Genomic DNA, 13,702 nt, shown 5'->3' with positions numbered 1-13,702 from the left:
GCTACAGCAAATACTATATAGTGCCATACTGTCAAATGAAGATCCATACATACATGCTAATACATAATTGTTTAATCTAGATCAATATCTCATCTTTGGAACGGAGGATGGCATCTATACCCTGAACTTGAATGAGCTGCATGAAGCCACAATGGAGCAGGTAGCAATTCATTGTGCGGTTACACCCTTAACATGTTTTTGGTTTACTTTCTAACTCACTAAAACACAGACTTTGACAGGCCTGACCATAATTTTTACCTGGATTTCCCATTTCAGCTGTTTCCAAGGAAGTGCACGTGGCTTTACATTATCAACAACAACCTGATGTCTTTATCAGGTAAGTGTCAGACTTATCACAGCTATCTGCTTCACTGCCATAACCTGCTGCTGCTTTGTCCCTGCATTATCTCACTACCCCCCTTCGGGCAAGAGACAATCACACCTCTATCTGTGACTGGCCTTAAAATATCATTCTGTTTGTTCTTGTTTCCTAGATCATCAGTAAAACCTGCTATGCTTATAGCACAGCGACATGATTTTTGATTATTTTTTAAGCCTGTTTTTCAAATGAAGAACCACTACAATATATTGATCTTTTTGAAGTTGTGGAAGCTCTTGGCTGCAGAAGCGACTGTGGGGAAAGAGTCATTGTTTGTTTTAGAAGCACTCAAAGAATTTCAAATAGGCTAAAGGCCAGAGGTTTTTTCAGATTAGCACCTCATTAGCCAGATTATTTTCAAATTTTATCTGAATGTGGGATTGAAGTTGACTACAGGTCGCCTGTCAACATGGTGTTCCCAAGGTGTACTGACGGGTTTACCCCTCGGTATACTTAACCTCTGTTCTCTTCTCCTTTTCCCCTTTGGACACTTTCCTCTCGTCTGGCTTGACTTGATATTCTACTAACCGGCTTCATCAGAAGGTAATCATGCTTCACATCATCTTCACGCCTCTGTTCATTTTAGTCACGTCTAACCTCTCCAAATGTCAAATCTCCCTGCAGGGAGTTGAGGTTTAGTTGTCAAATTCAACATGTATTTACTGGAAAAGAGAATGGAAATGGAAAAATATAAACTTCACCAGTCTGATGGAACTTGGACCTAAGTTTGGAAATGGGTTATGGTACCAGGGCTGACACCAAATAAATGCTGCCGCTCTGTGTAACGGAACATCAGCTTCCACTTGCGCTATTGCACGGGCGTTATTCTGACGGGACAAATGTGTCATCTTTCCATGAGGACAGTGTTGCTGCTTGGAGCATGCACACTCTACACTGTTGCAGGACCCATGCTGAGGTGCCAGTCAGCTGTGTGCTGGCAGGTCGCTCAGAAGGACAGTGATTACCAACAGAAGCATTTTGGGGGGGGCGCTCATTCCACAATCCTGTGTGTGTGTGTGTGTGTGTGTGTGTGTGTGTGTGTGTGTGTGTGTGTGTGTGTGTGTGTGTGTGTGTGTGTGTGTGTGTGTGTGTGTGTGTGTGTGTGTGTGTGTGTGTGTGTGTGTGTGTGTGTGTGTGTGTGTGTGTGTGTGTGTGTGTGTGTGTGTGTGTGTGTGTGTGTGTGTGTGTGTGTGTGTGTGTGTGTGTGTGTGTGTGTGTGTGTGTGTGTGTGTGTTAGGAATTAGGTGCGTACATGGTTAAAGTATGACTATCCTTTTAGGACTGATTAATCAATATGCAGCACTTGCAACTGACCTGCAAGTGCAGTAGATGTGCCAGTGTTATAGGTCTCTGATGGCGTATAAACCACTATTCTGTCCAAAGCCATAATTAAGATAGAAAGAAAGCCGCAACAAAAGCTATGTTAACCACTTAGTTACACCCTCATGTTATGCATAGACTGGGGTAAAGCATGGGTAATGTAAAGCTTTATACTAAAGTTGACCAGGGTCTTGCAGGGGTTTATACTTGGTTTCCCTCTACATCAAATCTCCCCCAAAACATTTCATGTTGTAGGTTTTTAGATGAGAGAATTAGACATTTTAGCCGAATGTTCACCTAGGTCAGGAAGGACATGCCCAGAATCGGGACGGTTGGGTTCATGTGGTTAACAGGGAATAAGTGACTTTGTATTCTATATAAACCCCAATTAAGTTTTAACATTTTGAAGGGCTTTGCTTGGAAAAGAAACAAAAAGCTTAGGTTTGAAATCAACTAGGAAACCACAAGGCGGTGGACATTTCCACAAGTCAGGTGTCCACATTTACAAACAAATGTATGTGTTGGGTGAATACATGCACATCACCTCTAGTATTTCTTGCACTCATCGCTTAACAAATTTTCTCTTTGCATCATTTGTCATCTATTTTACGTCTGCAAAACGTTTGTACAGATTGAAATTCTCATACAGTGCAAATCCAATGCAACGATCTGAAATAATATATCACATAAACATGTTAAGCTATCAACCTAATAATGTGTTCTATATTGCCCCAGGTAAAACCTTCCAGCTATACTCCCACAACCTAATCGGACTGTTTGAGCAGCTGAAGAAGCCGGGCCTGGCTGCTCAGTTCCAGACTCACCGCTTCCCAGACAAGATGCTGCCCAGGTTAGAATAGCCAGCCCTGTTTTTACGTCTCATTTATTTTTTCCAGGGAAGGCTTGTAAGGTATTTTTCACAAATGCATTAAACTGCACAAACTCCTATCTGGCTTAGTTTAAGTCTGCCATTGTCATTGCTCATTGGTTTACTGAGCTAATATCACTGCAGGACTGCAGATAGTCCCAGGACCCAAGCCGACAAAGCAACTGGTCCAAATCATGCTCCTACCTTTCTTCCAGTCTAGTGCTACACTATCATCTGTTTGTCACCAAGTGTCTTGTCATTTTCCTCTATAAATCAAAAACAAAGTTAATTGTTTGCTTTAGTTGGGGAGAAAAAGAAAAGGGACAACTCCTGGCTTACATCCTTGAGCTCAGATGTCATCAGCTCCTTTATGACCAAGCTGACTGTTTTCTCTCCTGCAGGAGATTTGCCTTGACAACTAAGATCCCGGACACAAAGGGTTGTCACAAGTGCTGCATTGGTGAGTAGCGCTCCACCTTTCCAAATCCCCACCACTGTTTGTTTTCATTGACTTGTCTCTATCAATGGTCAGTCCACTCTTATTAGTCTTTGTAAACACACTGTTGTCATCTTATTGTCAAACTCATCTCATCACCAGTCAAACTAACTCTTGACCATGGTTACAGTTGCTGATGAAGACAAAATGCCCTAAATATCTTCCCTGACTTTAGTGCAATTCTTGAGTGTACCCCCCCCCCCCCCCCCCCCCCTGCAAGTTAATTCAATGTAATTAACATTACTGCAACCTGTAGTGTTCAATATTAGTCTTTTTAGGGCATGACTGTTTAGAAGAGTGTCTGTCTGTCTTGACTCTGTCCCGACCTAATCTATTGGATCAAACTGGTCCAATCAATGGCAAATTTCTTGTGCACATTGGCAGTAGGTTACAGAAGTACCCCCCCCCCCCCCCAAATCATGAACTCAGCTTGCAATTTACGTGAAATCTTTCACAGACTTTCCTACTAGGCTGAGGAATATATCCCACCCTTTTCACATTGGGCTGTTATAACCCCACCAACAGGTGGATTTTTGCAAAACCTATTTTTGGAACAAAATGCCTCAAATCATCCAATTGCCATCCAAGGCGTAAGAAGAACCCTTTCACATTGGCCTATTATAGCACCACCAGGAGGCCACAACCTGACCTGCCCTGGTGGAGATCCTTGCCCCCCGAGTGGCACTTTATCTAGTTTATTATACTTTTTGAAAGTAAATTAGTCTCTGATCGATCAGGTTGAAACCTTGCCCAAATTTGCAGTTACCGGTATACATCATAGATATGTCAGACATAGAAGATGGTCACAGGCTGGTCACTTCAAGTCCAAGATCCACATTGGAACATTCTCCTTGTCCTGGCTTCTCATCCGATGTGTCTAGCTTGTTTCTTTGTTTATTGTGAGCATTTGACAACAACTCAAATACTGAAACTCGCCTTTTTCTTTCACAGTGAGAAACCCATATACAGGTCACAAGTATCTGTGTGGAGCGCTGCAGTCTGGCATTGTCCTGCTGCAGTGGTACGAGCCCATGCAGAGGTTCATGCTCATCAAGGTCAGTTGATGATGTCCCTCCAGACCACCATTCACCACACACACCGGCATGACACTATTTCAACATTATTTCAACCTCCATTGACTTTGAGTATAATGCTTGATATCCTTGTGCATCGTTTTTTTTATTTTAGGGCTGATTAGGGTTGTTTACATTTTCCAAGTGACATTAATTAATTTCGGGAGAATATGCTATTATAATTATAGCATTGTAGAGCCTTAGATTTGTTTATGCACATACCTGGCATGTGTTTCCTCTCTTTTTTTCAAATGTGTTTGTGTGAGTAGGAGACTATGGCCTTTATCTTGTGCCACCCCTTACCCCTTATCCCTGAACTTATTTACCATACTATTTTGAACCTTATAAAATAGTTCAAATAGCCGATCTACAAACTCACAACGTGTTGATGTAGATCGGCTAGTTGAAATATTTTTACCGTATTAATGCCAGGAACGTGGGATTCCGTTCTAGTCTCCTCCCCTCGCCTGTGCCAGAACGTAAAAATCCGTCTTTCTTTAATGTAATTTAATCCGGTAATTATTATTATTATTATTATTATTTTCAAATGATTATTTTACTCGCATGTTAGACCGAGCACGCACGCTTAACTCTATCTCTACCGCTAGCTGTTAGCATAAACCCCAGTTCCCAGTGCCATCATGCACGTTCACTTTTAAAGTGACCCCCCCCCCCCCCCCACACACACACACACACACACTCTTTACACACACTCTTTACACACACTCTAGTATCATTGGAACAAGCACACACTCTTTACCTTTCGTCATAAGCTTTTACATGGCGGCAGGTACAAAGGCACAAATTAAATCCGAAATGTGGATGGCAGAAAATCTACCAAGGACAGCGATTCTGGAGTCGGACTTATGGAGGTTTGAAAAGCCTCCTTTCAACTGGTTTGGATTGTGAATATATTTGCAATCCCATAGTTGGAACAGTGGGGCGTTGCTATAGGAACCGTAGGCATCAACCATTATATAGACGGATTATATATATGGACTTTTTAGCCTTTATTGATAGTGTACAGTAATTAGACAGGAAAGGGAGAGAGAGATGGGAAGAAGACACGCGGTAAAGGCCAACGGGTTCGGGACTCGAACCCACGACACGCCGTCAGGCTGGATTACCGCGGCCCAGGCACAAACTGGCACAGGCTCATCCGCGCTAATAAAGTAGCGTACTTACTAAAAATAGTAAAACATGGCAAAGAAGTTTAGGGGTAAGGCAAGATAGGGCCCTATGAGTTTCTTCTATGAATCTATCTGCAGCAGGTGTGCTTTGTGCATTGTGCATGTGTTTTTGCTGCATGTGTGCATCTGTGAATATAACTTATGTCTGTTCTCCCTCCAGCACTTTGACTTCCCTCTGCCCAGCCCACTGAAGGTGTTTGAAATGCTGGTGGTCCCAGAGCAGGAGTACCCCATGGTGTGTGTGGCCATTAGCCAGGGCACAGAGCCTGGCCAGGTGGTGCGCTTTGAGACCATCAACCTCAACTCCTGCTCCTCCTGGTTCACGGAGATGGGAACAAGTAAGACTTGTAAGGCGACAAAACGACCGTCGGTCATTCATTCCCAATATGGTAGCTGGGCTACACTAATAGTCAGGTGGCTAAGCAAATTACTGTAAATACTAGTGAACATATTATGACTGGAAGATACATTGTCGGAAAGGTTATTGTAAAAAATATATACTAGTGAAAGATTATATCAAAAATGATTTTTTTAATTCAAAAAGTTAAACAAAATGTATTGTCAGCACAGTTTTTGGCCTATTTCATGCTTATCTGCTTCTTCCACAGCTAATCAGCAGGTGGATGCTATTCATGTCACCCAGCTGGAGAGAGACACAGTGTTGGTGTGCTTGGACCGTGAGTATAACACCAGAGTTGCTGCTGATGTCAATATACAGTATTGACACACAAAACATATGAGAACCAAGAATTCAATCAGATGAGGCTTGAAAATGGCGGGGGGGGGTCTTAGAATTTTATGTAGAACTGTATGTATGTTTATGTAGAACTGTAACAGGAAGGCTCACCTGTCATCACGCTTGCCCACAATTTTGACGTAGACAGACACCTATAGACAGCTATGTGTGTCCCTGGGTCTGAGCACGGAAATGGCATATTTTCACCACCAAGTGTCACTGTTGCGCAGTCTAACACACCACCAATTGTCACTGTTGTGCAGCCTAACACACACACACACACACACACACACAAAAGAGATTTTCCCTTCGATCTCACGCCGACCGCTCGGTGGGGCAGTTCTTGTATTTGTTTTTACTGAGGATAATGTTAGAAATAAGTTTAGGGTTAGGCATAGTTTTACTGAGGTTAAATTTAGGAATGGGGTTAGGTTTAGGCACTGCTTTACTGAGGTTAAGTTTAGGAATAAGGTTAGGTTTAAAAGCGTGCTGGTATTCTGTAGAGCGCTTCCTGACGCTTGTAGGTGTCAAGACTGTTGCTGGTAAATATCCATGTGTCATAACTATGTATACAGTTAGGTTTATAGTGTTATTTTGTCACTCGACTTAATCTACATTATTATTATTATTTCTGCATCAATAATACAATACATAATATTGAATTAATAAATTTGTGTATGCAAAATTATACTCCACCCTCTCTACACCAAGTATTCTAATTGCCTCTTCTGTGCTTTTAACACTAGAAAATTTGAAGATCGTTAATCTCCAGGGCAAACTGAAATCCAACAAAAAGCTGGCCTCTGAGCTCAGCTTTGATTTCTGCATTGGATCTGTTGGTAAGATTATAAAAATGTCTTAAAATCTGAGGCATGATGTGACATACTATATACTGTATAAACTAATATTTTGCCATTCAAAAGTGACTTTAGTGTTTACATAAAGTTGTTGTGACTGTGCATTGTATTCCCCTGACTTATAATGTCTCAATCCTCAAGTGACATTTGATTTTCTTCTGCGTGTTTCACGGATGCTGGATCTCTTTTCTTCTCTATTGTACACAGTGTGTCTTCAGGACAGTGTTCTGGCCTTTTGGAAACATGGTATGCAGGGCAAGAGCTTCAAGTCAAATGAAGTGAGTATCTAATGACTAAGAATGCTGGGTGTTGTAGCTAATTCTTAACACTGGTTTCAACGCTTTGAATTGTATATGAACAGGATAAATTGTAATGTAATCGTAACTGTTTCAGCTGACTTACTTTATTCAATACGAAATCAAAAACATTTCTTATATAGGATGAATATTATGTATACGACAGATTTCTTGCAGTTACATTTTAGAAACCGATCATGATTACTGATATGGTTATAATGTTCCAGCACCGAGCCAAACAGACCTCTAATTGTGGAAACTGTCTGTAGTTTCTTTCACATTCATGAATACAGGGTTGTTTGTCCTACACACGAACAAACACCCAACGGCTCTTGTCAGTATTGACCCCCCTAGCGCTGGTTCTTTACATGCATGGCTACATGGTGTAGATGAGCCGGGGAGATTATCCCACAGGTGGAGCCAAACAAAGTGTGCTTTATGTCCGCGTCAGGTAATGAATTTGTCCACCTTGTCACTGAGGGGTTTGCGTTAACCAGATCACGAGGCACAGGTTTTGGTGCACAATAAAAGTTCAAGAGATCACTGGGAGGTGAAGCGTTGAGTCTTTATGAAAAGAGATATTGTGGGAGATGGGGGCTGCCCTATTCAAAGCCCACGCCATGTCTGACAGCCGACCCGATGAAACACAAGGCTCTGGCCTGGACTCCTGCCCAGCTCTGCTTGATGGCTTCCCCCAGCAGCCGAGCACACGTTGGGATATTTTTTTTTAAATGTCAGAAGCCATGCAAAATTAATGTCTGTTCATAAATGAAACTGCAACAGGGGAGGGCTGCTAAATAATTCAGCCTTTCCTTTGTCTCTCGTTATGATTCTCTTTAAAAAGGCGAAGGCATTCAAGGGGCACGCTATTGATCTGCGCTCGCTTCACCAGGTGCTTCTCTGAACACCCCAAAGCCTTGTTCTCAGATGGGGCTTAAACGGATCAGGTCTCTCATGGGGGGCTAAGGACTTACGCCTAGCAGGTGTCACACGTGGGCTTGTGTGCGTTTATTGCCACACAAGTCACTCAAAGCAGAGTTTGGAGGCTTGCCAAGTTGCCAACACGTGGGTGATTTTCTTTTAAAGGGTTATTGGCCTGTAACGTTGGGAACTGTCAGCCCTTTTATCTGGTGACTTAGCATAGGTAAGGTCCAAGTGTACACACTAGTAATAGTGTCCTGGAGACGCCAGACACTCACCTGCAGCCTGAACCACTTGATTGTTGTTCTGAATAGAAGGCTTGTATATGCAGTACATGCCCAATACCGTTCACCGTTTGGCCATACTATTTACACCTGTTCTACATCTGACCTCACAGACACCAGATTAATTGTTTAACTCCTGCTTCTCAACTGTGCCGTATTTAGAAGCTCTGTTGTTTCAGCGCGACCTCGCCCTTTGGGTCGAGGTCTCTTCTCGCCCTCAGGGCGTCTTACTGGTTATTATTTACCTTTATACTTATTGTATATATTTATTTTTTGTTATACCTTTCTATATTTCATTTTCTTTGTTTCTCTCATTGTCTGTATTTTTCTTTGTTCTTCTATGTGAGAGCAATACAACAAGTCAAATTACTCGATGCCAGACTAGGGGTCTGAATCCCTCTGGGACCACCAGTGCTAAAAGTTTAAAAAAAAATATATATATTTTAAAGTTCTTTGAGAAAAAAAGCACCTGTCAAGTGAAGGGTAGTCTCGCATTGCCAGACTGTTGCCTCTCGCAATTTTCAAATTCTTCCGTCATACAGTCTGGAGCAACGGAAGCTCTATCATGAGTACGTGATAAAGCGCTAAGCGGAGACTCCTCCCCACTTCCGTTTCGTCTTTACAGTTGCTCAGATTTATCCTAATATAAATAGAAATCATCTAAGCATATATAGCTTGTTGCTTAGCAGCAAAGGAAATAAAAATAATAATATGGTATGGTATGTGGTAGACTTTAATACTTTGCATTGCTTCTTCCTTCAGCAGTACTTACACAGGAGACCAGCTGTTTGTAGCTCATGTCTTGATCAATACCCCCCCCCCCTCCCCTCTGTTCATAGGTGACCCAGGAGATCTCTGATCCAAGCAGGGTCTTCCGTCTCCTTGGATCTGACAGGTTGGTACTCGGATATTAATATTTTGTCGTTAAACAAAGTATTAAACTTAGCAAGCATGCAAAATGAATTGGCTTATAAAAAACATCTCACCTAATAAACACACAAATACAACCCTGTCGGGTTTACTTTCAACCTTTTCCTATCACTCTTTATCTCGCTTCCCCTGCTTAATTCCATGCTACCGTTGCTCTGGTGATTTACTGCTGCCCTCGTGACCTCCATAAAAGCAGGGCACTGATAACAGCGAGGGATTGAGTGAGTGTCCTCCCACTGGTCTCAGTGTTTTCACATCACCTGGTAACCAGCAAAACAGCCCACTCCTCTCCTGGGTCCTACATGACCCACAGAGCCCTTCTCCATATCCCTGGTGGTTCTCCTCTCTCTTCCTATCTTGTACAATGCCAGAGCTACAGTACCCGCCTTCTGGTTGTGTTCACCCAACCTTTCTCCTTCCACAGCTGTCCCCTGCTGACCCTGAGCCTCTGTCTTTCTCTCCCTTTATCACAATCTTTGTGTTTGCCACTTTTTTGATTTGTCTTGTTTCATATTTGTCCTATTTTAACACAGTTTCCTTTCAGTTGTCTGAATATTCTCACACTCTTTCTCTCTCTTTCTGACACACAAACACGCACATGTGTTTACACACACACACACACACACACACACACCTTAAATCGACCGGAACACCGGACAGGGGTAGGGTCAGCGCATTGGAAGGGTGCGTGGGGACTTTGGTTGGTTCCAGCAGATCGGTGGTTTGCCCTGGACCCACATAACCAACATTATAGCGCTCCTTGCAGATTACTCGTTTGTTGGGATAAAAGTTTTTGACTATGCCGTTTTTTTTAATTTAATCTTTATGCAGATTTGATGTATTTTTTTACGTCATAACTTTTCCTGTTATTGACGACTGTTATTGTAGTGAGATTTATTTCAGCGAAGGAGGTTATCTTCAATTAAGCGCAATTAGACGTCATCGGTTCCCTGCTGCGTCCTGGTCTCCCGGGCGCAGCCCGAATCCTGTGGCGCCGGCGCAACTGTGTAGTCTGCCTATCCTTCTCCTCCACCCATGTTTTATTCACTGTCACCTGGGCACTGCCAGCCTGGTGTGTGTGTCCTCCACACCTCTGAAATTTCATCTGATGGAAGGGACAGTAAAGACTGTACCTTGTACGCTAAGCCCTGCTCATCTGTCAGCATTACGAGACGCATGGCATCTGTAGATGTAACCCTTACTGTCATTGTGATCTGGCCTTCATCCCACTACTGTCTTCAGTCTGATTGAATGCCTTCATTTAGCTCAAGGTTATACTGTACTGCTACGACGTGGTTCTCTGAGCAACAATATCATATGACAATATCATGGGCTGACCTTTGCCATTGCTTCTGAAATTGTTACCAAGTTTCAACTATTGATATGCACTTTGAAGGCAACATGTAATAGCAGCACCCTGTTTGTCATATGTCAGCTACATATTTTATATTTAAAGCGAAATCTCTTGAGAGACCATCATCGCCAAATCTTTAAGGTTTGCTTTTTTGACTGGCTATTGATTATATTATGATCGCAGTGCAGGGCCGCACAGGTTTAATAGGACACAAAGTTGGTAGCCTATATAATCAATATTTTGAGATTGGGGTCCAAAGCCAATTGCATATCTTTTCGGGGGTCCTTGACATGAAAGGGGTTTGAGAGTCACTGATATAGCAACATAGGTTTTTCAGAAACTGTTGTATTGGCCTCGGGTCTTAATGGTTTAATGTATGTATTGCTGTTCTAACTGCTTTACCACTGTGTTCCTCTGACAGGGTGGTGGTCTGTTCTAACTGCTTTACCACTGTGTTCCTCTGACAGGGTGGTGGTCTTGTTCTAACTGCTTTACCACTGTGTTCCTCTGACAGGGTGGTGGTCTTGTTCTAACTGCTTTACCACTGTGTTCCTCTGACAGGGTGGTGGTCTGTTCTAACTGCTTTACCACTGTGTTCCTCTGACAGGGTGGTGGTCTGTTCTAACTGCTTTACAACTGTGTTCCTCTGACAGGGTGGTGGTCTGTTCTAACTGCTTTACCACTGTGTTCCTCTGACAGGGTGGTGGTCTTGTTCTAACTGCTTTACCACTGTGTTCCTCTGACAGGGTGGTGGTCTTGTTCTAACTGCTTTACCACTGTGTTCCTCTGACAGGGTGGTGGTCTTGTTCTAACTGCTTTACCACTGTGTTCCTCTGACAGGGTGGTGGTCTTGGAGAGCCGGCCCACGGACAACCCCACTGCCCTGAGTAACCTTTACATTTTGGCAGGTCATGAGAACAGTTATTAAGCCCTATCGCCATCCCCAAAGACTCACAAGAGATGTGAATAGGCTGCTTCAACTTCTGGGAGAGTTTACCAGCCTGTCAGTATGATCCTTTCGCGTCAAGGGAACACAACTGGCTTGAAGAACCAATTTAAGTGGAAATGTTTGTTACTGATCACAGGATCCACAGGTCAGTAAAGAGGAACCGGGAAACTGCAAGCCACGGCCCTCCTCAAATACGGATCCATAAGTAGCCTTACAACATCAACACCTCCAGCTGTAAACCCTGCTCTTCATAGGACAACACTGAGGAGATTTCCTTGAGCCGAATATGGAAATCACACACAAAGATATCTCAACTGAACTTTTGAAACCCAGTGATTTAACACCAGCCAAATCTTGGTAGATTCGGTCTGGCTGGTAAGTTTGTCCATCCAACAAGGCTCTGACCAGTAACCTGCTGCGATTCAAGGATTCAAAACAAAAATATGTGGCTGTATTGGGTTTGTAAAATAGTGAAAAGGTGTCTGGTGAATTTGGGAAATGTTCTGCCAGGTGGCAGACTGCGGACTGTTAGAAACAGCATAGGTGTTATTTGACAAAGTGCCATTAAAACACATTTGTGATAGTATTAGCAAACAGTGGGAGATTTTTTGATTGTGGAGAACAAGAGGCTTTTGTAACACCACCGGCAATGACTGTTAGTGGGGGGAAATCCTCAAGCGGAGATGATTTACATGCTCTATCTAGTCAAACTAATAGAACGGTTTAAACAGATTTTAAAAAGAAGAAAAAAACAACAATCCAAGAGTGATGTGGGTTATTTAAAAACGGTTATTTATTAATCTCTAAGCAAAAGGGTATGTTTGATTTAGTGGCCGTGATGTTCACAGCCAGCGACAGACAGGTGGAGTCCTGCAGTGAGTGGGACAGCCCCACCACTCCTTCACATAGGATTAACTACCTAGAGGACTGCTGTCAAGCAGCTTTGGGTTATTTTACTGCTATGTAATATAGTTATCTCTCTACCTGCTCCCTCCTCAGCTGCATTGTTTTTCAGAAGTTGAATATAATGTCAAATGTTTTTCTTTAACCCCCCTCCTCACTTTTATAGACCTTTTACTTCTATTCATTATTTGCACCATGTAAGCACTTTTGTACATTTTTTATTTAAAATGACAAAATGAGGGACAATGCTTGGTTTTCATAACATCTGCGCATTCCCTTAGCAAAACCTTTAAAGGATGCTGTTTTTGTAATAAAAAGGCTAATTTTAACAATACAATAAGTCTTCTGACTACTTTTCTTTCATTGTGTGCATGCATTTGTGCATGGAAAACGTTTATTGTGTGTGTGTGTGTGTGTGTGTGTGTGTGTGTGTGTGTGTGTGTGTGTGTGTGTGTGTGTGTGTGTGTGTGTGTGTGTGTGTGTGTGTGTGTGTGTGTGTAAACTGTTTCTCCTAGGGTGTATGCTGCACCTCCTTTCTATTGCTTGTAATGATGCAGATCAAGGAGCTGAATGTGATTAAACAGTTAAACCTGCTGTTTAACTATTGGAGGGGGTGGGGGTGTGGGGTTACAAGGAGTGGAGAGGAATGAGTATACATTTTCCATTATTTACCTATTTAATTTTCCATTCCACTGACTTCACCATCTAGCACTAATTGGTCATTAAATGAAGGCATTCAATCAGCCTGAAACAGTAGTGGGATGAAGGCCAGATCACACTGGTCAGGTTGTTGCTGTTTTGGTCTGCCCTTCTGTTGGATGATCAATGATGTCATGTTGAATAATTGATGTCATACTACAGATAGGTAAAAGTTAGGCTTGGCGTAAGTGTCACCATACAGTGTTTTGTGCTGAAAATAGCTGATCTACAAGCTCATTTGTCGCCAGGTGGAACTTGAAGGCACAGTAGCATCCTTGAGATGATGGATCAGGATCAACATTTAAAATCACATTTTATTGTTAGCAGTGGTGGACACTAGTGACAGTCATAAATATGACTTCAACATCAATATTTTCATTTGTGCATTATGCATACAATGATTATTTACCAGCAAAAAAAAGTATCTTGGCTGGCAAATATTGAAAA

The 13,702-nt window shown here is 42.4% G+C and overlaps 1 protein-coding gene across 10 annotated transcripts in view; it reads left to right on the top strand.

The window, feature by feature from the left end:
• Positions 1 to 12,890, top strand: part of map4k5 (mitogen-activated protein kinase kinase kinase kinase 5) — a 64,096-nt gene extending 51,206 nt beyond the window's left edge. For 6 of the 10 annotated variants that reach the window (XM_079527672.1, XM_079527678.1, XM_079527675.1 and 3 more), the window contains 11 exons: positions 81 to 160; positions 277 to 337; positions 2,435 to 2,549; positions 2,969 to 3,027; positions 4,015 to 4,118; positions 5,487 to 5,673; positions 5,935 to 6,003; positions 6,809 to 6,901; positions 7,127 to 7,197; positions 9,260 to 9,315; positions 11,545 to 12,890. In XM_079527672.1, coding sequence (XP_079383798.1) covers positions 81 to 160; positions 277 to 337; positions 2,435 to 2,549; positions 2,969 to 3,027; positions 4,015 to 4,118; positions 5,487 to 5,673; positions 5,935 to 6,003; positions 6,809 to 6,901; positions 7,127 to 7,197; positions 9,260 to 9,315; positions 11,545 to 11,632 — 983 coding nt within the window. In that variant the 3' untranslated portion in view covers positions 11,633 to 12,890. The remainder of the gene's footprint in view (positions 1 to 80; positions 161 to 276; positions 338 to 2,434; positions 2,550 to 2,968; positions 3,028 to 4,014; positions 4,119 to 5,486; positions 5,674 to 5,934; positions 6,004 to 6,808; positions 6,902 to 7,126; positions 7,198 to 9,259; positions 9,316 to 11,544) is intronic. The other 4 variants (XM_079527674.1, XM_079527676.1, XM_079527673.1 and 1 more) reach the window with 1 other exon arrangement.
• The last annotated feature ends 812 nt before the right edge of the window (positions 12,891 to 13,702 follow it).

Source organism: Electrona antarctica, assembly GCF_951216825.1.
Source record: "Electrona antarctica genome assembly, chromosome: 18".
Classification (NCBI taxonomy): Eukaryota; Metazoa; Chordata; class Actinopteri; order Myctophiformes; family Myctophidae; genus Electrona; species Electrona antarctica.
The sequence above is the reverse complement of the archived record's forward strand: the minus strand, read 5'-3'. Positions and strand labels throughout refer to the sequence as shown.